The sequence below is a fragment of the Rhopalosiphum maidis genome, chromosome 4 (genome assembly GCF_003676215.2).
Source record: "Rhopalosiphum maidis isolate BTI-1 chromosome 4, ASM367621v3, whole genome shotgun sequence".
Lineage (NCBI taxonomy): Eukaryota > Metazoa > Arthropoda > Insecta > Hemiptera > Aphididae > Rhopalosiphum > Rhopalosiphum maidis.
This window is the reverse complement of record NC_040880.1, coordinates 22,477,284-22,503,818: the sequence shown is the minus strand read 5'-3', so window position 1 is coordinate 22,503,818 and position 26,535 is coordinate 22,477,284. Positions and strand designations below refer to the sequence as shown.

Sequence of the window (26,535 nt, the reverse complement as noted above, 5' to 3'; positions counted from 1 at the left end):
ATTTATTTGTGTCCAACCACCTTATTATACAAGAAGGCTATCCACTTATGAGAGACACAATCTAATAAAATTAAAATTATAAATATACTGCACTTACATTTTAAAATAAGTATGTTTAAGCTTCGGTTTCTACAAACTAGGTATAAATCAGATTTATAATATATATATATATATGTATTACAAAATGTTATTTAAAAAATTCAAATAAAATAAAGTATTTTAAATTTAAAGACTTTTTCTAAATGTCTTATATAAATATACCCATTTGTTAAAAAAAAATGTTATAGAAAAAACAATTATAATACCGGCATTTTATTTATGTACTGCGTTTTAAAAATTATAAGAAGTCGTGAAGGAAGATTGGATTTTTTACTGACCTTTTTTTCGCAATTGTTAATTTCATACTATTTCAATATGAACAAAGATAAAACTAACAATTCAATTTAATGTTAAAGGAAACCATATTATTACGCATTTAATAAACTCGGTCTTCTGATTTAGACAACTAACGAATCTAACCTAAAATAATAATATAATATACACATTTACTGCTGAATAATAAATATTCATTTAAACATATGCGTCTACAGTCTGCATAGCTCCATGATAAACTTAAAAACAATTCAGTATTTAATAAATTAATATAACCGTTATAATATACTATAATATATTAAATTAAGAATATTAAACATATTACTATATTAGGTACCAATATTAAAAAAAAAAAAAAAAAAAAAATGTAATAGTTCTTACTAACTAGTTCTTCTAATAAGTAATTCTACTTATTTTTTCAACACTTATATAATTGTATAATCGTAACTGGTTATAAATAGTTTAATAATATACATAATACATATACAGTAGAGTCCGCTTATTTGGGACACCACATAAATGGGACAACCGCTTAATAGGGACAGATTGCATAGTCCCGAACGAATGTATCGGTTTATTAATTATTCTCGGTTAATCGGGACAGTCGGATAATGTGAACAAATAGGTCACCGCCCAATGTGTCCCAATTAAGCGGATTGTACTGTATATATATTATAGGCCTATAGAACATAAAATATGTAAAACAGATATCCAAGCAAACTGTTTTCAATCGTAAGATATAAAATATTATTTTATTATGAATGATTTAAAGTTGGAAAGTTAGACCACAATAGAAATTTTAGTATTTACTATTATTGTTTTAGAAATGAATGCAGAAAATCAGAATGACAATGTTAAAGAAATATTCTTAAATACTAATATGTTTAAAAATAGTTATGCAGCTTAAGTACAGCTATTATATTTTGATTAAGCATATATAGGTAGGTTCCTTAAAATAATCAAGTTATACATGTTGTGCTTAATTATTACTTATTTCATTCATATAATATAATATCTGTAAAATATAAAAATTTAAAATATTTACAAGCTTGTTATAAAATTATGTTTATGTTTTAATATAAAAAATGAAAAGTATTCCATTACACGTTTACCACATTGATGTGGTTGTGTAGGAAAATATACGTATTACATAATATTAAGTAATTAATACAGAAAATATTTTTATTCCTTTAAAACTTTCTTAACAATCTATAGTCATTCTTTAGTATTAATGTGTGTACAAAAGGTAAGTTTTATAAAACTTTCATAAACATATAATATACTTGTACTAGGTAAGGAGTAAAAAGAGAGCCCACAACAAGGATAGCTGAATATGAGTTATTATGTGAATTGTGTGTAACATACAATTGTATATTTTTAAACAATTTAACAATTTATAAACCATGATGATTTTCGGTTCATAGATTGTTTTTCTACCTAATTTAGTAATATTACAAACATTTTTCAAATTGCTGAAAATGTTATTATGTTATGTATAATTTATAATCGTGTAAATATGGAAATATGGGATAAAATACACCTAGTATGTACCTACCTAGATATTATAGAATTAACTTCTCGCATGCACACGCCAATAATATCAATAAATAATTACTAATTACTGCATGTATATATTGTTTAAATATAGCTACATTTTAATCGTGGATATACGATGATATGATAGCTACCATAATAATATTAATATAAAAACAGAATTGAATAAGTTTTATTAATTATGTTCCTTTGTCAAATATTTGTAATTTTTCATAAAAATAATGGATATAACTTTAAATCAAGCTTAATTTTATTTTAAAGAAAACCCAATAAATAATTGAATATCGTTAAAATTTATAAGCGAACGAATCAGAAGCATCACTTGAATTTTAAAGATCAGAACTGTGCAATATTTGAATTTCGAATATACCTATTTATATTTATCTATTAATTTATTTTATTATACTGTACGATGATTGAAAATATTTTCCCCGATTTAAAATTAGTCAAAATTTAAAATCACAACAATTTTCATGACTAAACCTTACAATTGAATAAAATTACACATAATAGGCAATACTTTCCTTAACGAGTACTGAGTAGGTAAATTTAGAAGTAGATTACCTGCTTCATTAACTATAATTATGTATGTAATGTATATATTAAATAGCTGTATACGCGGTTATATACAGGGTTTAACTAATATATAGGTACCTAATTATTAAATATTTAAATATTATAAATTCACGATTTTATAATAACAGTGTATTACAGACTGCAGTATGCCAGTATGTATGAATAATTGGTCCAAACTAGGTGGCAAATTTTTAAAATCATTTTTCACCGAAACGTGCTTTTCCCAAACACCATGTTATAGTTTATAATTAAATAGATTATTATCTCATAATAGTAGTAAACAAACCATAATATGTAATACGTATGAAAGCAAAACAAATAAAGATAATTTTAAACAATTTTAAAATTAAAATTATAAGATTTATGGTAAACATTAAAATAATTATGAAAATATGTTTTAAAATACTATATGGAAGGCGATAGCCATCCCCTTTCCGCCCCATGTTGGGTCCCCTTGATTTTTCGACTTTCGGTATTCGTGATCGCAGTAAAAGTCTTATTGCTTCGGTTTTTGTTTGTAGCCGAATGCATCGACGGCGACGTTATAAACTCTGTAATTTTTATGTCTCGACTCGAAGTTCCGTTCTTTTTGATCACGAACAAGTTGGATTCTGTAGTGGCCGTTGTAGATGCTATGCACCACCAGAATAACTGTTTGTCGAAATGCTTGCGAAACGTGCCGCTCACCAAATATAGGGCAATGGGGTTGATGCAAGAGTTTATGAAACTCAGACAAAACCCAACAATGCGTAATACGTGCCAGAAAGTGTTGTACTCTTCCGTTGACTTGGGGTAGTTGTAAAACCACAGCATGAAAATGTGATGGGGTAGAAAACAAACGGCAAACATCAACACGAAGGCCAGCACAGCTTTGGCGACTTTTTTTCGAGCTCGCACTTGACGTATTTGTCCCTACAAAATGATATACCAACGTTTATCGTTCATATTTTTTGTTGAACGCTTAACTATAAAACCACACGCATAATATAATATTGTATGAAAACGTTTTTAGAAAAATTGTACATCGAATCACACGATATGACATAATATATTACGTGTACACACACACACACACACACATACATATATACGTGTGTATATGATGTAGGTTTAAACGGCTTAATTTGTGTCGCGATAACGCTATAAATGATATTATGATAAATTGATAACCACACCTGTAGTTCGCCGGGCATGTTGTTGGTGGTGTGCAACAGGTACCGGGCGATGAGCACGTAGAAGAACGCGATGACAGCCAGCGGGACGGCGTAGTAGACGAGGAACTTGACCGTCACCATGACCTTGGGATAGGCGGGCCCCAGGTGCTCGGAGAACGGGTAACAGACCTCGAACAGGGTGACGTTGTGCACGCGGAACTGGCGGACGTACGAGAACCGGGCGGCGGGTACGGCGCACGCCACGGCCACCGCCCAGATGGCCGCGGCCACGGTGAGCGTGAACCGGGTGGCGAACCGTCCGCCGATGGACGCGTGCAGCTTGCGCATTGGATTCACGATGGCGAAATACCGGTCGGCGCTGAGCGCGGTCAACGTGAACACGGACACGCCGATCGAAACGTCTTTGGCCGTCTCCGACACTTTGCACACGGCCAGCCCGTAAGGCCACGTCGGGAACTGTGTCGGAAAAACGAACGGCATTATTAAAATGTAACATTATCGCGGACAAATGCTCACGGCCTATCGTTGACGGGCCGATATCTCGGTTTTTTTGATGATTTTATTAAGCTTTGATATCGTGTCGACGTGTTACGCGAAAACGTATGATTACGATGTATTAAAAACCTGCAAAGCCAACGTACATTGCACCGTGTAAATTTGGTATTGCAATTTTCTAGAACTCTGTATGTACAACTAAATCAGAGTTCTCAGAGTTGAAGATTCGACCACTTTTAATGCTTCAAAACGTGATAACGACAACAGAAGTATACCGTTGTAATACGTTCATCTCTCTGCTCGGAATATACCGAGTCCCTCCGTCCCGAGTACAAATCACATGAAAAATGCTAATAGAAAATCGATGTTAATAATAATAATTGAAGAGTGTTCTCTGTTCTAAAACGCAATGACGGTCGACACACGAAAACAAATACATTCTTCTAGTACCGCTCGACAACACTCGAAGACGCGTTACGTAGGAAAAACTACAGTTATACTCGTACTAATCAGATATCTTAAATAGTACACAATTTATTATTATATACGTTTGACGAACTAAATAACTAAAGGGTACCTATTTTCGAAGAGGATTATTATCTGATTTGAAATCATAAATCGTTTTAGGTTCTGATTGATGGGGGGGGGGTGTATTTATATTGCTATTTTTAAATAATTTATTAAATTCTCGTTTAATTTTAATCTATGCGTAAATTTTGAGGACAAAACGACTGTGATCGTCAATGACTGCAACGTGTATAAATCATGCAATCGTGTAATGTGTACATTACAGACGTAGGTATTACGCGCATTGGTGATAATATTATAATCGCGTGCGCTGAAATTCAGAATTCTCACCGTGTAGACGGTAGACGTAAACGGCACGCAGCTGACGATCACCAATAAATCACCGAGTGCCAGATTGATTATGTAAATATTGGGCACGTTCCTCATTTGCTTGTTCCGGACAAATATCAACACCAACGTCACGTTGCCGATCATGCCGACGACAAATATTATGGCGAACAGTACGGGAACGATGTACGTCTCCGGCCTTTCGGTGTAATCGTAATAATCGTTTATTGACAAAGTGCTGTTGGCGCTGCTGGTGTTTGTCATATCGACGACGGACGTTTTCGTTTGCGGCCGCGATCCAATAGTTTATGTACGCAACGACGCACGTCGCACGCAGAGGCCGCAAAACAGTCACCTGCACAAATATAATTATCATAATGAGCACTTTTCATCTGTTGAATATTAAAGTTTGTTTTGCTTATTGTAGTGAACACACAATAATATATCGTCTTACTTTTATAGAACAAATCTTCGCGTAGATACATCATCAAACTTAAATTCGAAACTTTTGATATTGCGGATGAAATTCAAACCGCACGATTTGGAGAATATATATAAAGTATAGGTAATATAAAAAGAAACTTGATATTTTCCATTTCAAGGAAAATTTACGAATCGTATATATTATGTTTTGGGTTTTTTTGCCATTATTTTTAGTTAGGTTAGATACTTAAGGGCTAAGATCTTAAGTTCAATAAAAAATAGAATTTATTGTTCTTTATTATGAAGAATTACTATTTACTATAATGCATAAAAACATATACATTATGTTAAACAAAAATAATAAACAGAAAGTAAAATTTCCATCGATTCGCAAATTTAGTAGTATTTTTGCGAAACTCTGTATATTACTAAACCATGTATAGTTGAAGCTGGGTTCGATTAAGTACTGCAAATAGAATGGACATCGGTGAATTGAAGAATAAAATTGATTTCATTATAGGTGTTGGTTTGTATAACAGTAGGTATAATATGCAGAATAAAAAAATTGAAATCGATGAATACTTATTTGAAATATTTTTCAATAAATAAATTAAATAATTGAAATAAATAAGTTACGGTGGTCTGTTTCTAACGCTAGGATGAAAAACAATTTGTACGGCAATGGCATCTATCAACTACGACAACTATACGTATGCATTATTTCAATAGCCCTATACAACACCGTACCAGATTTAGACTTTTGAAGGTCCTTCTGTCCGGGGCAACGATATATTTTGAAGAACATCCTTTTTTGATATAATCAGTACATGAGTATTTCATGTTTAATTAATTTTAAAGTATGTGTATAAAATAAATTTCATTCAGTTAAATTTATTAATGTCAGCAGTTTTGAAATAATAATAAAAATAGTACAACTCAATTGATTGATGTAATTTATTGTAAAAGAAATTAAGTGAAACGTTTTCCTAAATAGTAAATAAACATGTCTATTATTTGTAATATCTACCCAGTTTGCATTAATATCGTTACAAAATAATATATTTAATTAACAACCAGGGGCGCAATTCCAATGAAAAAACTGAGGGTGCTGAAGCTCCTCTATCTTTTTTTATAATGTTATCTTGTGGTTATGGATACCTGTTACTAATAAAATCTAAATTAACATGAAATAATTTGCTGATGCTAATTTCAAAATTGGAGGTGCTAAGCACTCACAAGCCCCCCTCAAATTTCGCATTGTTAGGTATGGTATAGGTATTCAGTTGAATTAAAATTTGATTTACAACTAGAGAACGAGTTCTTATATACGCTGTTTGATGATAGTCCATTATAATACTAAAATCTATAATATTTGTAAGTAATAGTCTCTAGATAAGATAAAAACGGATACCTACCTACTGAAAAAATATATTGTCTACAAAAGTCAAAAATACCGTAATATAATTTATTCATTAAATGTTTGAAATATCTTACCTGAATATGAATTTATGTAGTGTAAGGTGTAACTATAGCTAAAATAGTAAAGCATAAGGTTTAACCAAATAATAACGATCTAAAGTGAATCGGTCAATGTCGATCATCAATAACATTGCAAGATTATTAATCATTGCAGACAGGCGAATCGTCTACGTTGCGCGAAAGTTCGGTGTTATTTGTATGAAAATATGAAATATCGAGTCTCATTTTCACACTAAGCATTTTGTGTTTTATTTATGTTCTTTCTCTCTTTCGTTTTCTCTTTCTGTTTTGATGTTTTACTTGCTACACATACATAATAGCCAATAAGGAATAGGTAAGTAATTGCATCAGGAAAAAATTTATGGGATTAAATGTCAAATGTGAATTGAGATTTATATTATGTACATAAGCGTGCGCAGATTTCAAAAGTAGGTAGTGCCCATATATTTTATGGTCCTTCGATATTAAAACTATAAAACTTTTTTTAACATTATGTGCTTTTAATACACATATAATAGAAAAATGCAAGTTGCACAATACCACACTTAATTTCTGAGAGGGTAGTCGTGATGGAAACGGCATAAACATAATATAGATCTCCTAAAAAGCTAGGATCTATACGTAGTATTATGTTGGTACCTATATGTACTTATTTACTATTTAGAATGTATAGTAACAAACTGAATAAAAAAATTCATTTTGTTACTAAAATACTAAATAATATCTTTTTCTGTTCAAATTTCGTGTGTTAACATAATAACCTAATTAAAAGATACCTAATATTTATTTAAAAGAATATTAATACAATAGTCAATAATATAACATAATATTGCCAAAATATTCAGCAAATTTCCTAATTGGACCTAAGGTCCAGCTTATTATAGCGAAAATATTTACGTAATATTATTTATACGTAAATGCGTTGGTGTTAATTATATTTTATACAGCTCTAGAAACATGTACACGACTAATAATTTATACAATTAAATCCTTTATTTCAAAACAAAAACTACTAATAAATTTAGATTTGCTGGCTTCCTATAGGAAATGGTTGAAAATACCAAAGTATTGATTGGAAAAATAAAGTTTTCTTCGGTGTATTCTTATGCTAAATAATTTTATTTTTCAATGAATAACCAACTTTTTCTTACAGTTATTTCAGAAACTATTATTATACTATGTGAACTACCTAAACCATGAATACGATAAAAGAATTTACGTCGATGGGTTGTGCCTTGTGCGGATCAACAAATGTAAGTATTATTGATAAACTTTATACAGAAATGTTTTAAAGGGTTAATCAACTAATTATAGTAACTTAACAGATCGATTTTCAGTTAATACACGTATTATAAATTTATAACAGATACGTATATATGTATAATAATTCGAAAAAAAATTAGAAATCAATCCGATTTAGAAAAATATATAAACACTCTATCTGATACGATTGTTATTAACCACCAGAAAGTAATAGCTCAACCATAGGCAAATGCAAATATTTATGAAAATATTGTAAGTTCGTTGAATAAGAAAACATAGAAGATTGATGAAAAACAAAAAGTTAATATTAAAAGATCAATCAAAGTAATAACGATCTAGATACTCTAGTGAACATAATTTTTGTTTTAAATGTTCTGATAGAAACTGTGATTATGAAATTAATGGTCAAAACCATAGTGAACAGACTTCAAAAATATCAAAAGCAATATACATTTTTGATTGTCAAGGTTAAGCAATATATAATAATACCTACCTATTTATGTTACATTATTAAAAATGTAGTACATACTAATATACTATATACAGATTGTTATGTTTAATAATATTGTGTGCGCTATGAGCTATGCCCATAAATTGCTTAATTCTTTAAATAAGTGCTATTCTACTTTCAAAAATGTATAGTGAATGAATACATTTAAATCATGTCGTACACTGGAGTTTTAAAAAGTTATTAAGTAAATTAAAATTATTAAAAACAACTAAGGTCATCTTTGGGACAGGATCATTTGGAAAATTTAGATTATTCGGATGTACTTAAATACGTAAAAAGTACTTCAAATCGAATGAAAAAAAATGTTTTAATATAAATTTAATTTCTTTGTAAACATAGTATTATACTTTTTTTTATTTTGCACTGATTGAGATCAATTACTAACATTTTGGAGTATGGTTCAATTACTGATATGATCGCCATAAGATACATTTCAAAGATCCTACAAACTATAAAAATATAAGTACGTATATTATAATATTTTATGTACATCTAAAAAAGTAGGTATTAATAGAAAAAAAATATATTTATAGGTACAATCGATAGATAAAAATAGACTGGTATAAATAATTTTGGCCTTTCATTTTAGTAGAATACTGGGATGTATACTTCCCACCTCTCTCGTATATATTACATTTTAAATGATTGATAGCTTACATTAATAATAAATAAATATAGTTATTATATGCAAATAAATAGTATAGGTACCTTTGAGAATTAGAATAGCAATATATTCTGTGAAATGAAACACCCCAATTAATGCACATAGATTAATTGATTACAATTTCAGAACTAAATCTATTAACTATGAATACAAAATTATAATTAACATAATAAGAAATTAAGAACATGCTACACTAATTTATCAAAACTGAACCAAACAAAATATTTCATAGTTGGGTATCTAGCAGTGTCATGTACTTATGCACTGTGGAGTCACAAGAGTCAGAATTCCAGATAATTTATGTGAAATTATAAGGTATAAAATATTTATTGACATAATTTGAGCAGTTTAATTTAGTTAAGTCCCTAATAAAATAATAAACATAATTATAAACATTCATGCAAACTTAAAATAATATTACATTTATATTGTATTTATATTTACATATTATATTATGTAATAACTTAAATTGCTGATTCTAAAATAAAAATAATAAAACATAAAACACTAACACAATACTCTGATACACATATAGATACTTACCTAAAGGAAAGTATCACCCAAAACATGTCATTTATTACACGATTTCTCTAAATTGTTTAATGTAAAAAATAATAAAACTACATAGGCATCTATAATTATTTAATTATTTCGAATCTAAATATCAATTTCAAAATATATGATACTGCCATTTGAAATCTTTGACTCATCACTCATTATATTATACGTAACAACACATACACGGAGGAGAGTTATTAAACTTAATACAATTATTTCAGAATAATTACTTTTGTATAAAAAAATAGAAATGACTTTTATCTAAAATAGTTTATTAAACTAAATTTAAATACACAATTAGAAAAAGATTATACAATTTGGTAAAAATTTGAAAAATATCATAATAAGCTTAATATTTTATACACCTAATTTTCAGAATTTTTAAGTATATACTTTAAAACCATATTTTAATATTAACCTAATGTATAAAAAATATTAATTTAAACATTTGGTTAAAATTTAAAGTATCTATATATATTAATTTTTCAATTTCAACAAGACTTTTTATCAAAAATGTCCATTTTCTCTATTTTTTTCTCAATAATTATAAGAATTATTCTTATAAAAGTGTTTGAAATTTTTAATTATGACCTCCTCAAAGTACCAATTACTTACACTTTCTTACTAAAAAATATATTGAAGTTGAAAATCAAATCATTTTCCTACTATATAAATCAGTTAAGTACCTAATTGTATACACGCGAAAAAACAATCGTAAAATCAATTCATTAATTGCTCTACACAGATACTTAATTAATAAATTTAACAAAAATTTACGTATCTACAAAATTTAATTATTAGTTAGGTACCTAATAACAATTTGAATCCGATAATAATCATATATATTATTCGTATTTGAGTCTCCTTGAAGATTGAGTGACAAATTAACAAATTTAAAAACTATTAAATGATAACATTTAAAAAAAGTAAATTATTGAATGACAATAGCTGCTATTATAAGTAATATTATAGTATGATACAATAAATTATATAAATACTAAAATACCTATCTAAAATAATACGTGTTTAAATTTTTTTTTATATATTATTTATTACTAATAAATTTATTCTTATTAATGCAATTGTAAACAATTTTAAACTCCAATACCTTACGATAAAATTATTTTTAAATTTTAATAATTAAAAATGTTTGACAGATAATTTAACTTTTTATTTTTCAATATCGTTACATAATTTATAACAGTGGTATTAGATAAATAGATAATAATATGTATTAATATATTATACTTACCAAGTTAATTTATATTGTAATAAGTAAACAATATTGTTAGTCCGGTAGAGATTAAAGAAAATTTTGTCGTTTTATTAACTGGCAATAGTATACTGTTCAAGTTATATGGGATAACTTTGGTAGAGCTAAACCGAGAATTGCGCAGACCCTTGGCCGAGAGCCCCCGAACACTTCCGGTAGGAATCGAACACTATATAATATATAGTGTATACACTTTATTATATACAATATTGAGTTACGATTGTTATTTTCACATATTTTTTCAATATTTAACATTATACAATAACCGTATAAAATATAGACGACATCATTTATCGTATTTTCAAATAACTTTGGTTAAATTGGCATGTATAATATTTTTTTTAAATGTTAATATACTGTAGCTATTTAGTACTATTATACTATATTAGTGTACATATAAAGTACAAATTTATCATAGGAAAATGTATATAATATACAATTTTATTATAACGTTAAAAAATAAGTTATTATAGTTTTGAAAAAAAAAACGTCTACTTGACCTATAAAAATAAAAAATATAATATAATAATAATTATAATTATACTATTTATTACCTATATACATTTTTATGATATTTTAAATTTATAACTAATAATAGAAAACATTTCATGAAATAAAAGTTGAAATAAATATGGAATAAAATATGATAGGTTTTAGGTATAATATAAACTCTTTAATATAGGTACTTTAAGTTCTAATGCAGTAATAAATATCTATTGACTATCGCAGCTTATACATAACCGACACGACATACTTATTATTATTAAGAAATAATTTTGTTATTTCGACGAATTTTGTTAAAGTTTAAATTAGATAATTTATTAGATTTTGTTAGACTGCGAGTTTATAAGAGGATGATTTTAAAAAAAAAATGTTTAATATTCTTAAATAGGCATAATAACACTTTATGAGAGACCTTGTATTTAACTTTCAAGTTTTTGTCTAAATAAATTATTTTTATTAACATTTTGTTTAGGAAAGACTGGAAAGAAAAACTAAATAATATTAAAAATATTTATTAATAAGTCAAAAAGTCATAATATTTTAAAATTATACCATGTGTTTAAAATTATTATTTGAATATTTGGCGACAATCGTTAGTATTTAAAGTTATTGGTTTTTGAGTTGCATCAAAAATAAAAAATCGACTTTATCAAAAGTTTCCGGTTTTCTTTCTATTTATTTTTTTTCGGTTATTTTGAAAAGTACAGGGAATTTTTTACTTATATTATTTTATTTACTTATAACATCATTTCCTAACACTCTTCCCCTCCCAAAAAGTACTAATTAAATACAATTTGTTACTAAAAATCACTCTCAAAGTTGAAAACTAAAGCATTCTTTAAAAAAAGGATGGCAGGCACAAAAAAAAATTTAAAAATCAATATGTCAAAATTTAAAACAAAATGGGTAGACACAAAGCGATTTATAGATTTTAGTAAATATGATTGTACAAGAAGTCAAGAAGTACATAGCTGGCTAACTACCTAAAGTAAAAAAGAAACGTAATAAATAATTTCAAAATACAATTTTAAAAAGATTATTAAAATAACATTTTTGTAAGATTATATTCTTATATTAAACGGCACAACTAATTATTCTTACATCCAGTCTTTGACAAAGTACCTGGCCATAACTATGGATAAAACATTGACATGGTCACACCACATAAAATTAAAACGGAATCAAGCAAACATGGCAAAAGCTCCATTTACTTCACCCCATCCTAAAACCAAAACTTAGTCTAGCAAATAACATGCTCGTATACAAAAGTGTAATCAGACCATTTAGGTCGTATGCGCGGGATACAAATATGGGGACCCGCCAAACCATCTAATATTAGACCATCACAGTTATTCCAATCAATAGCTCTAAGAATAATCAAAAGAGCTCCCTGGTACTCAACAAATCAAGGTCTTTATAAAGACCTCCAACTACCAACTACAAAAGAATTAGCAATAAATCATTACAGAAAATTTCATAGCAAGCTAAAAGACCCCCCTAATCCATTAATTCATCAAATGTCCTTCACAAAATCACAACTATCCGAACAACGTCATCCATCGCCTAAACAGGGACTAGCCTTGTGTAATATTTTAATACTGCGGGTCAGTAAAAAAAAAAACTGTTGAATAACAAAATATATTAAGTAATATTGAAGGTGCGGCTAGTGGGTTTTTTCCTATTCAAGTGTTCATGTTATTGTTCTTTTATTTATCTAAATTTCTTATTGTGTAACGCCACCACATATTAATTAATAAAATAAAACAAAAAAGATTATATTAAATATTTTTAAAAATAATATTGTTTGTAAACATTTATATTTTCAGAATAAACTAGCATTATAAAATGTATAGGTAATTATCATATCTGTTTTAGTATTTTAATTTATACGATTGCCTTGAACTTTTTTTTTTTGTTATTAGATGAACGAATTAAGACTCGTATTCTTTTTAATTTGTATGCTTTACGCGAAAATAATAAAAAAAAATATGAGAAAATTAATTTTGTTATTTACTTGAGTACTAAATGCAAAAGAAAAAATTAACAGAATCTTCTGAATAATATAAGATATATTTTGGTTTTCTCATCAATGTTTTTAACTTTGAAATTACGTGATTATATTGAATATTTTGGAATGATCACAAATTTGTATTCCATATTTCTGTATAGGTACTGTGTGACTTAAAATGGTTTAAATATTCTTTCTTAACCTGAACTAAAAAATTTAATTCGTTGTCGTATGAGACCCTAGAATAGCTAAAATAGAATAACTTAATAGGTAATAGGTACCTTAAACAATTTTAAGTTAGAAAATTGAAGTGTTAAAAAAATTTTAAAATGTTGTATCAGGTAACCTTAAAATATTGTAAGTGACTATATAATAATATAATCTATAGTAATAAATAAATATAAAAAGAAACTTATACATAAATGCATATCACCTTCGATTATTCTGGTTTTTTGAAGATCTAAAATTGAAAAAAAATATTTTTCTTATACTTTCAATTGAATCAGTGTTCTTTTAAACTAGGTACTTACTGTAAAAAATATTAAAACCTTTATAATTTGATATATTTCATAACCTTTAGATGGTTATTACAAAATGATTAAAATTATCAAGATTTTATATTTTTATTTCGATTTTCTAAGAAATATCACTTGATTGATGAGAATATTTAATATTACAAATACGCAAAGAATATTTTAATCCAAGAACAATTTACGTTTTACTTACTCTTAAATAACAGGTGTATATATATTGATTAAAAAAAAATTCAGACTGTTTCAAGTAACCCATCATTCAATTAAATTGAATATAATAACTTTGTAGTTGGTTAAGTAATGCGAAAATAAAGGTAGGTAATGAGATACTTATAATAATTGTATGTTTAAAAAGATTAAAGAACGAATTAATTAATTTTAATAAAAATAGTGGGACACTGTGTGTAACACTATGTTAAATGCAAATAGAAGATATAATATTATGATGTGCAATTTATTGTTGAAAGAATGATATTTTTAAAGATAACTATATCGCGAAAAATCAATATATCTGTAGGTAACACAGAATTTTAAATAAATTACAAAAATTTCGGGGGTGGCATTCTTCTAAGATCAAAAAATTGTTAAAGACTTGATCACTTCAACCAATAACTATTAAGATTTAGAGCAAAAATGTAGTTAGATTTATCAACATTTTTGGTACTTACTGATTATATTACCTAAAGTATACACTCTTATATATGTCATAGATGTACATGTTAAGGTGTATGACCGCATGGCAGTAAATGTTGACAGTCACCGGTGTATGTTGACATTTACTAATAATTTTTGTGAATGTTATCAATTATTTCAAATATTTTACAATGCGAACATTTACCAGTATTTGTTGACATGCGCAATAGTTATTTAGTGAATGTTGAAATATCTGACAACATATATAATCAAATAGATAGCTAATAAATTCATAAACGGTGCCGCAACTACCGGGGGTGCTAGGCGTGGGTGCACAAAACCCCCGGGCCCCGGGCGACCGGACTCTAAATTAATTCATAACAATAGGCCTATGGCTGAACTATTTGGAACTTTTTTTTCTAAATATTATTATGGATACAATTTATTATACGTCTGATCAAAATGAAAAATGTTTAGACTATACGAGCATTATTATTCAATAATGCTAATAATAACAATTATGTGTATTTAGAAATTAAATCGATTTTTTATTATCTAAAAATAGAAGGATTTTGTATAAAATTAATGTATGTCAAATAGTTTATCGCACCGCGCCACCCGCCACAACACGTTTCATATAAGCATACTATATATTAAAAGGTAATTTTTTAAGTATGCTCACCTCATTTTTATGCTTAAATTATGTACACATTCAAATTCTGAGTTTTTGAATTTTTAAATGTAATTAAAGACGATAGTGTCGAGTACTTAGATTTTGTACAACATTTTAGAAGTATTCTGTGGCGATAACAACATTGGTTTTTCAAATTAGAACATATATTATGTTTTAAAGCAAAATGTGAATCAAGTGATTTTTCTAAAAATGTTGACGTATTATAATCGAAATTTGAATGTAAACTTCCGGAGTTATTCTATTTTAAATACTAAGAATTAAGGATAATAATCTATTATACAAAAATAATTTGTAAATGGATACGAGCTCGATAATTATAATTCGATATGCAATATAAACTATTCGTTAAAAATTTCTACTTATTACTAAATGCTTATATATTAATATTGCACCTGACAGTTTTCAAAACATGGACTATTATCCTCATTTCTTAGTATTTAAAGTATAATAAAAAACTCCGAAAGTTTTCATTCAAATTGCGATTACAATACGTCAACATTTTCAGAAATTACCTGATTCACATTTTGCTTTAGAACATGAAACATATACGTTCTCATTTAAAAAAATAAAGTTGGTATCGCCACAGGAATACAGAATACTTCTTGAATGTTGTGAAAAATATAAGTACTCGAAAATATCGTCTATAATTACATTTAAAAATTAAAAAAAAATCAGAATTTGAATACAAATATTTTATGCATAATTTAAGCATAACAATGGGGTGAGCATGTTTGAAAAATCACCTTGTGTAGTGACATTTATAACAACAATACAATAAGCACAAAAAAGTAATGGTAACATAAAGAAACATATTTTAATATTAATAGTTTTATACAAAACATTATTGATGTTTCCCAATTTCCCAATTTTATCCTAATGTTATTGTAAAACCAATAAACTGTTTTAGGAGCTATTGGTCATTTTGCTCCTCATCCATCTGTGTACAATAATGTACAAAGCTACAAGCAAAAAGTTATATTTTTTAAAGATCTATTACGTATTTAGGTCCTTGGCTAAATGGGCCCTATAATATTTGCTTGCACACCCACCAATATATACCAAGTTGCGGTACTGTTCATAAATATATATAGTTTAACAAATTAATTTTTTAATTCATAGTTTAGGTAGTATATATTATTTTTTAAGTTTTATTTAATACAACACGGTAAGCTATCGTGGCATTCACTGTTACAAAGTATTACTACATTCTTACAATTACATTTTTTTTTACAATTGCAACGTATATAACCTTTGCCACCACTTTCGGAAGTAGCTGTTGATACCTGTCTCAAAGATATTTGCTTAATACCTAGACGAAAATAAGAAATATATTTAATAAGTGATGTGCAACTTCTTCTGCAGTTTTAAATTGCAGAGGTTTTAATTGAATAAACTTGGTTAGGCGATCCTGATAATTTAATACAAATTTAAATTCACCATCTTTGCAAGTTTGCATATCTATTAAGTCTACTTGATACCGGGAATTAAGTTCACGACTTATAATAGGTTTGATTACAATATCTTTTTTTGGAACTTTTTGTTTAGTTTGGCATTGAACACATAAACTTAAAAATAACATAACAACTTTAACGATTGACAATCGGGTTGTCTCATGCAGTCATGCGATAACATTACTAATGTCCAAACGTCTCCAATGCATATTGTGATTAGGAAGTATCTTAATTTTACAAAATAATACAAAAATACCTTTTACATACATCGTGCTTAGTGTGGTCAACATTTACCAAACACTGAATGTAAATGTCAACAATCATCGGTGTATGAACGCATTAATACAATTTTGTCAACATTCACTGCGGTTTTTGGTAAATGTCAACATACACCGGCGACTGTCAACATTCGCCTACTGCGGTTATACACCTTAACATATACAATAGAACTTCAATTTGATTAAACATTCTTGCTTGTTTGAAATGACAATAACACTATTATGTAGAGACTTAATATGTTGCAGCAGTTATAGATGATTACAGCTATTAGTACCTATACAATAATATTAGATTATTATTTTATCAACAGAATACAAAAATATACTGTCATAATTTAAATGAATTCAGGGACATACTGATACTGATACTAAACCTTGTTGCTCCTGGGATATATATGGAAACATATATTTTTTGGTATGTGGGGGGAGGGTGCCCTAATAGTTTATTTTTATGTTAATTTGGTAGATATGGGCCAAATAAATGTTAGGTACTATATTAAATAAACACAAATATATTGTATCACTAGTTTTTATTTACTTTTTTTTCATCTACCATCAATACTACATAAATGCATTTAATAATATATACAAATATACCTCCAAATAGTAAACAAAATGTCAGAGTATCCACTATTTAGAGGTTTAATTATATTGTTAAACAGCACTATAGTTCTTCATAATAGTTTTAGAACCATCAAAATCAAACTTAATTTTCAGTTATACTTTTAAGTAGAAAAGTCAGCAAAAATAACCATTTTATAATTATAGTTTTTATTTGTAATTTTATGTCAACAATATAATAAAAATAAAATAAAATAAAATAACAATAGTAATTAAAATAAATAAATGGTGTACAAATAGATGATCTTAGGACTTAAATGTGTAAGCGACAAACAATTTTTTTTTGATAAACTAATATCAATGTAAAAATATACTTTAATTATTAGTTATACTATTATATTTAGAATTTAGATTGTAAATAGTTTTATAAAATAAAAAAATAATTGATTTAAAATTAGAAATCTTCATTACTTTATAAACATAGAAAATTTCAATTTCAAATTAAGTGCATATTAAAATATTAATTTTAAAATACTCAGTAATGAACATTATTCAAAGAAAACCAACCAATATTGTTCACATTTATATGGTTATGAAAAAAATAAATACTTTACCTACTAGACTAGTACATTAAAATATTTAATGTTAAATTGCTATAAATAATTTGATTGATGCTGAAATTAGTTTTTGAAAATTGAAAGCTTGTGCACTAAAGCATTGAATATATACGTTTTCAAATTTATTTAAAATTAAGTGAAGCTAAAAGTTGTTGACCAGTAGCCATAACCATTGATTTAATTTGATTTGCTTGGTTGATTTTTTGACAAGTAATTACATATGTTTGATACTCATCATGACCTATATCTGTTGAGCTATCTTCTGGTAGTACACTACAAAGATCCTCGACACACATATTATGCGACAAATACTCTAACATATCTAAAAACAATATGTATATAACATTAAATAAAAACAAGATTAAATGAAAGTATGTTAATTTTTTTACCGTGTAAAACTTCATGGTATTTAGATTGATTATCTATATCTGATTTTGATTTTTTTTCTAATAAACTTGTTGTATATTTCCATTCAGATGTTGACTTTAAATAGTCCTAAAACAAAATTATTGAGCGTTGGTAATTACGTATAAACAGTAAAATCTTACAACTATTAATACTAAACAAGTATAATTATTACTTACAATAGAGTATTTTAGAACAGCCTGAGGACACTTATCTATGAGTATTTCAATTGTTTTCGTAATATTTTCAGAGGCCATGATCTCCAAACTTAATGATGGCTTGCTCAATAATGGGAGAACTTGTTTTATGTCTTCTTTGAAATCATTGGTTAACCAGTTAGTATAAAACAGACTTTGTAGTTTTATTAAATTTTCATTGTTGCTATTATAGCATGGTAGCATTTGTATATAGCCTGGTATTTGTGAATTGTAGATATTTTTCCAGTCTTTGGCATTAGTTTGTGTAACATTTTCAGAAATTGGTTTTGTGAGATCTGTCAGATATTGCCTAAATAGAATCTAAAAACAAATAAAATAATAATATTATTGTTAACCAGGATAAAACATTATTTTACCTTGATGGCATCACAGACATATTTCTTGTTGAGATCTGGTGTTTTGTCACGTCCATAAGAACGAGAAAAATGTAATTCAAGAAATCGTTTGAAGACTTCTGTCACATTTGTAGAGTACATATGAGATCCAATGTATTTTTGAAATGCTTGAATTACTTTTCGGAGTTTCATGGGTTGACCAGAAGAAATTATTTCTGCAAAGCCATGAGCAATTAAAATTGGAGTTTCTTGCATCAATATTAGTGAAAATTCAGAAAATGAAGAATCCTGTAAGCAATAGTGGTTATAAGTATATTATATTTAAATGTTAATTAATTAAAATACTATAGTATATTAAAAGTTAATCAAAAATATTAAACAAATTAAAAAAAACCCCAGAGATATGAGATTCTATTACATTTAGTAGATTCTACATAACTTAAAATTTAAAGATAGTTTTAAATGTTTTATTATATTGTGAACTAAAAAATAATATTTAGGTAATTTACCCAATAAAATATATGTAACATTTTCTTTGACAATATGAAGTATGAATTAAAAATATTTATACATAAATCATTATTAGAGGAAATACATTCAATGTATATAATATATATGATAATTCTTTTATCAAAGAACTTTACTTTTTCAAAACTGTTTGTTTGAAAAAATATTCAGTTTTTATAATAATAAATGCTCACAATGAATTAATCTGTATAAAAATAAAAATGGTAGATTTTTTTTTTAAATATTAATAATAGACTTATACATGAACTTAAAATACATATATAATATATTCTCCTAAATGCCAAATATTCATTATTAATTATGTAACGATATAAAATAAATTATATATTTTGAATATATATTACATATTATATAATTTGAACATAAATACGTTTTATGTATTAATCATTTTTTTTTATAAAATTAAATTCAGACTTTACTCACTTGTTCTATTAATAAATTGGAATAGGTATTGCAAAATTGCACAAATGATTTATTTGAAATTTCATCTGCTTCATTATACATTTCTGAGACATCCTTAGTTTCAATGTTAGACAATGAGTACAAAAATAGTAATGCAAATGTTAAGGCGCCTTTCCATTCATAACTAGACAAAAATATGAAATAAAAATTAAAGTGCTCATTGTATGGAACTGATAACTATCTTTATAAATAATATTTTTATTGTTTCATTCTGTATTACGGCATTAATATATTATGATGAATTAATTTATAATTAGATTGTAAATAAATTATATAAAAATAAAATATAAAAAATATTTACATCAATATTTGAATTTGATACTCATAAGATCATAATATGTAGGAACTATAGATTGAATCACATTAAAAATGTATTCTTTTATTTGTGGTAAGTTAATGAATAATATTGTAGTACAATTTATTTTAAGTACCTGACTTCTAAATTTTTTTTAATGTGTTTAATAGCATTATTAAGTGGTAGTTTTCTGACAGACTTCTCAGATAATACAAGTTCAGCAATATACAATAAATCACAACTTCTATCGGCTATCTTAATCCCATACATAAATGTTTTTAAATCAACTTGATCAGTATGATCATGTATCCATGAACTAATATAAAATTTCAGTGCTGGAATAGTATTCACAGGGCGTTTTACCTGAAAGTAATAAAATTTAATTTCAATAAAAATCTTATTATATTTAATATTTTGATGAAAATAAAAATATTTTTACTAACACGTTTGTACATATCTTCTAATTGTTTCATTCGTATAAATATGTCCATTGGCAACAAATTAGCTTTTTCATAAAGTTTGTAAGACCATTCCCATCCATCTTTTTTAAATCTTAAATATAAATGTATCAATATTATTTAAAAAGTATGTTTATACATTTATTGAACTTACAAAAAATAGTGGTCAGCCACAAGGCAGCAAAACTTTTTGAAATCATTATTTCCCAAGCGAGCAGTACCACAACCATGATATGTATAATTTTCTACAATATCTGATATATTTAAAGCTTCTTTCATCAAATGAATGTACTTATTTGGAGTTTTGAATCTAGAAATCCTTGCTTTGAATGTAAGAACTTTACATATACTGCTAGGAGTAGGCAGCATTAACATGTAAAGTGTCCAACTATTGTTCACCCTAACAGTAAGTTAATAATAAGTTAAAATTTTAGTGTTTGAATAATAAGTAGATATATTTTTAATTATTTTTACTTATTGTCTTGATTTGGATTAGCAGAAGTGAAAATAACCAATTTATTTTCTAAAAGTACCATATCAACTATACCCAAAAATGGTTTATGACCAATAAGTGTTACACGCTCAGATAAAATATGCGACTAAAACATAAAAAATTGTCAACTAATAAAATATAAAAATGAAAATATTTATATAATAATTAGATTAAAATATTTATAACAAAACTGTAATATTAATAACTGTTATATGATGTACCGGAGAAGGACTCGAGGAAGGAAACAATCTAATTGTGTATGTTTCTAAGCTAGCAGTAGTCAATACATGCAGTACTGAACGATCCATAAAAATTTTAACAACAGGTGACATAAAATTATAAACAGTAATGCATTGTGCTGGAGTTATCTATAATCAAATAAGTTAATATAAGTACACTTTAAAAAAAAGTATAAAATTAAGCTTTCATAAATTCATAATTAATATTATATACCTCCACTTCATTTTTTTCATGTGTAACAAGAGAATGAAAAACAAATGCTTCTTCTTTTAAACTTATTAAGCAGTTAACACATGTTAAGTGATTGTATGTTTCAGTGCGGAAACGAGGAAAATTCCATTCTAAAATATACAAATAATACATAAATTACTTGAATGTTCATTTTAATATTAATATAAGCTATCATTATTACATTAATAAAGTTGGATCAGTTACTTTCAAAAAGTAATTAAGTGCTTTTCTCGGTACTCAAAAAAAAATTGTAATGCAATTACTTTAATTTTCAATAAAAAATATAAGTATATATTTATAATTTCTTATTAAACAATAATAAATTGAAAACCAACCTAAGTGTAACTAGTAAATAATATAATAATTTAAATAAGATGCCAAACTAAAAAAAAAAAAAATATTTTTTGATTTTATTTCGAGAAGAATTAATTATTAAACTATAAAGTATAGTGCACATAAATATTATGTTATCCAAAACAAAAACATAATTAATTTGAAATAATATAGCATTATTGTTTTTGATTAATTTAAAAATGTATTTACATTTTTGGCATACTATATAATACATTAGAAATTACTTATAAAAAGTAATTTCTATTACATTTTCATTACTTGGAATTAATTTATTAAATATAGTTTTAAACAAATTAGGAAAATGTTATGATTATCTCTTATCAGAGTTAGTTCTGATTGAATGCAGAATTTTGTAAATATATTCAGTGAGTTGAGTGTTTATATATTTTATTACTCAACACATCAATTACCTAATACTTTAGATGTTTCATGTCGCTTATAAACCAAGTGTAACAGCACAGATTTTATACATTCATTTGTAATATGACATCGGCTCAAATGTAATTCAAGTTGTAATAATATTTTAACTTTCCAGTTGATAGGTTCACTCCATGGCTACAATGAAAAAAAGTTTTAGTTAGGTATTGAATATAAATATAAAAAAAAATAATAATAATATTTCATACATCGATTGCTTCAGTTTCATTTATAGTGATAGGTAGAGAAGCAATATTAAATGGAGCATTTTCTTCTTGTTCTACCAATGCACTATCATCAAAACCAGGGGTCATCACCATAATTGGGAAACAATTTGGGTTAACAAGTGGCCTAAGGTAAGTATCGGTTTTTGATTTAATTAATTGATTTAAATCAATAGGTCCAGATGGAACTTCAAATTGCTCAGTGTGTTCTTGGGCAGTATTAGTTTTCATAGAACTAGTCGTTGAACTCCAATCAGACATTTTTTTAACATCTAAAAATTAAAAACAAAGTAAGTACATAAATATTTTTATAAATACATATTATAATATTTTACTAGTTAACAATACCTTTAATAATTTGAAATACTTGTACTCTTTTTTCTCCAAAAACAGCTACAATGTCTTGTTCTATTTGTAAATCACAGACATTAAACTTGAGGTTCATAATCATTGGCCATGTATCGAAATCTAAGAACCGTAGTCGAGATATGTCATGTGTTTTTATTACCATTCTAAAAATACTAAGTATACATTTAGATGCAATAACAATGTTTCCTGTTTCCTGTAAGTTATAATTATTATTTATTGATATGTTTCAATTAAAAATATTTGTAAATTTTTAAAAATACAGCATAAAATTTGATGTTTTTATTTTAAGCATAATACACTTATGTATATCCAATAAAATGGAAAATATTTGATAAATGTTATTTTTACGTCTAATCTAATAGACATTTCACAGAAGGTTAGCTACAATTGTGAAATATTGCATAGGACTGGCTAAGTTAAAGATTATAACTGTATAAGTAATACAAGTTCATACATTCATATTTCACTATTTTATGAGAATATATAATATTTAATTTGTGAGAGGAGTCTTGCGTAACTCTAAACGGTTATTTAGTAATTAATATTATATAACAGGACAATACAAGTTAATATCAAAATGAGGGATTTGTTGTAAAAATCCATATGACAGTTCATATTGTGAACTTTGTACTTGATTCTGATGTACAAATTATGTTATTTGAATTAAGTGTTATAATATTTTACTCTTACCAAATTCTTAATATTTTCAAAAATTTGATTGATAACTTTAGTATGCATAATGATTAATGAGAAATTATAATATAATAACCTAAATATTATCACTCTTTCAACAAGCTTAGTTATAATTGTTGAGATTGTAAAGGAAATGAACCAATATTTAACTTATTATCAAAAAGTGTATGATACATTGAAACATATAGAATATTTATTTTATGACATTCTTATGTATTACCTGACAACAGGCAAATGCATTTATAGTTGTAGACTTGAAAGGGATCTCAATCATATCCAATGCATTGTCTCCAATTTGTGACCCAGTAGGTGTCACACGCCCAGCTATTCTGGCTCTTAATGGTGGAGTTCCTCGACTGCATTGCTCCCAGTTGCAATAAACTCTCAAATACAGTGCATCATCTCCGGATCTCTTTTGCTTCGTTTCTAGAGTGGCGATATAATTTCCGGTAGCACAATAAGATAACTGAATTACTTGATCGACTGTAGGGATTGCATAGGTAGACTTAGCCTCATCAGATAAATCTCGAACCTCAATGGCATGATGAGCCAATGCAATCAACAACCTAAACCGTACACACAATGTGTTTTTGCATGATTATCTAATAGTTAACACACATAGCACCTAATACTGTACTTCTGTAGTTTCAGAAGTTTCAGTAGTAATATTTACCTATTTGGAGGAGCCGATGTAAAAGCGACTGGATCGGCACAGGTATCTACTTTTTGGCCTTCGAAGTTGTAGGCCGTTATAACACGAACCATTGCACAACATTTATATTTGTTATGATATTCGGTAAACAAAATTAAAATTGTTATTAGCAATAAGGCAATTGCCAATTTTAATATTATAACATTTTTTTCAATTCAATCATTTCAATCTAAATAATAATAATCTTATCAATACCAATGTTATCAGATAAGACAGAACGGTCGCCGGCAAAATTTTGAACGAATCGGTCGAAGTCACGGTTGTAGAATAGATAGCAAATTCTACCCATAACTATGATCGAAGATTCGAAGCCGTAAATAGGTGACAACAAGAACTGCTGCTGAGAAATTTAGTAGGTACCACAGCTGATATGTTGGGTTTATTCTAATGAAAAAAGTAAAATTAGTTAAACTAATTATGGGTAAATGGGTCATCCGATCTACATCGATCTGAAAAAATTGGAATTGTATTTGATAATATAATATTGTTGTTGTTAAAAAAACGACAATTTATACGTCAAATTTTACCATAATACGCATAATTTAGTGTAAGTATCATGTATAATACACAAAATTATATTTAAACAAAAATATTTTCACATAAATTTTGTAACAAAAATAATTTTATATTTTATATTATATATCAAAAGATATTTTGCATTTATGCAACTATAAAAATCTGATTGATTTAACTATATATTTTTAATATTTACTGATGAATTCACTAAACGTGAATCGTGATATGAGACATGAATATTGGTTTGTTATAATTAGCATGACAAATACAAATAATTAATTTTTTATTCAGAAGTTTTATTAAATTAATTTAATAAGCACTTGTAGTTTACGAACAAATAATCAATTTTAACAATGTTTATTATACACAAAAAATAATATTATTTCTCTTTATGTATCAAAAGTTTATTTACGTCATATTTATACATCTATATAATATTAATTATAAAAAATATACGATTCGATCTTTACAATATTGGATCGATTCAAAAGTTCGATGATTTATAACAAAAAACATCGATTCAGATCGTCCATCACTAGATTAGATTACCTTCAAAAAAATAATTTTAAAGTGTCACGAATAACGAAATAACAATTAACCTTTGGTGACACGGGCGTGTAATTATTTGCCACTCTGTTTTAAATAAATGCTGTACATTATTTTGTGGTTTTTTTCATATTTTATTAAGTAATCCTATCTTCTAGTTACGTTATGATAATATTATAAAATAATCACATTAAGAATGTAAAAAACAAAAATTAGTTTTTTACTTTCATTATTTGTATAATATATCACATAATATACAAAAATAAAAACTAATTATTCCTAATTCATATGTAACATTTGTAACAATTAATATACCTGCTTCAAAATAGAACAAAAAAAAAATGTTTTACAATTTGTAATACAATATTAAATACTTAATAACTAATATAATGTTAAATATTATTATTATTTGAATAGAAATCAATTACACCGCGCGCGCAATTATATGGTCTGATCATGAGCCACTAAAGGTTAAGATTTACGATGGTCTATTTTGATTCGTGGACTCGTGGTATAGGTCTATGGCCAATTATTAAATTAATAATGACAAGATTAATAAATT

The 26,535-nt window shown here is 26.7% G+C and overlaps 2 protein-coding genes across 2 annotated transcripts; both read right to left on the bottom strand.

Moving 5' to 3' along the window:
- Positions 1-2,907: 2,907 nt before the first annotated feature.
- On the bottom strand, positions 2,908-5,306 carry LOC113548494 (neuropeptide CCHamide-1 receptor-like; the record flags this gene model as incomplete). The annotated part of the gene is made up of 3 exons (XM_026949401.1): positions 2,908-3,414; positions 3,678-4,133; positions 5,031-5,306. Coding segments are annotated over 3 exons (1,239 nt in total), but the record flags the coding sequence as incomplete, so codon positions are not given.
- Positions 5,307-18,380: 13,074 nt separating this feature from the next.
- Positions 18,381-24,964, bottom strand: LOC113560996. The gene is made up of 16 exons (XM_026967158.1): positions 24,873-24,964; positions 24,420-24,765; positions 23,486-23,699; positions 23,123-23,409; positions 22,907-23,051; positions 22,125-22,252; positions 21,893-22,039; positions 21,653-21,777; positions 21,333-21,578; positions 21,164-21,272; positions 20,857-21,083; positions 20,387-20,549; positions 19,457-19,723; positions 19,062-19,400; positions 18,867-18,972; positions 18,381-18,799 (listed from the first exon to the last, which is right to left on the bottom strand). Exons 1-16 carry the CDS (start codon positions 24,962-24,964, stop codon positions 18,600-18,602), a joined length of 3,141 nt encoding a protein of 1,046 aa, XP_026822959.1. The 3' UTR covers positions 18,381-18,599.
- Between the last annotated feature and the right edge of the window lie 1,571 nt (positions 24,965-26,535).

What these genes read in the sequence shown, in the direction of transcription:
- LOC113560996 (XM_026967158.1), bottom strand. Translation starts at nt 24,964, where the DNA reads ATGGTTCGTGTTATAACGGCCTACAACTTCGAAGGCCAAAAAGTAGAT. An exon ending in TAGAAGATATGTACAAACGT is followed by an intron (nt 21,084 to 21,163) that starts GTTAGTAAAAAT and finishes TATTACTTTCAG; the next exon opens with GTAAAACGCCCTGTGAATAC. An exon ending in ATACCATGAAGTTTTACACG is followed by an intron (nt 18,800 to 18,866) that starts GTAAAAAAATTA and finishes TATTGTTTTTAG; the next exon opens with ATATGTTAGAGTATTTGTCG.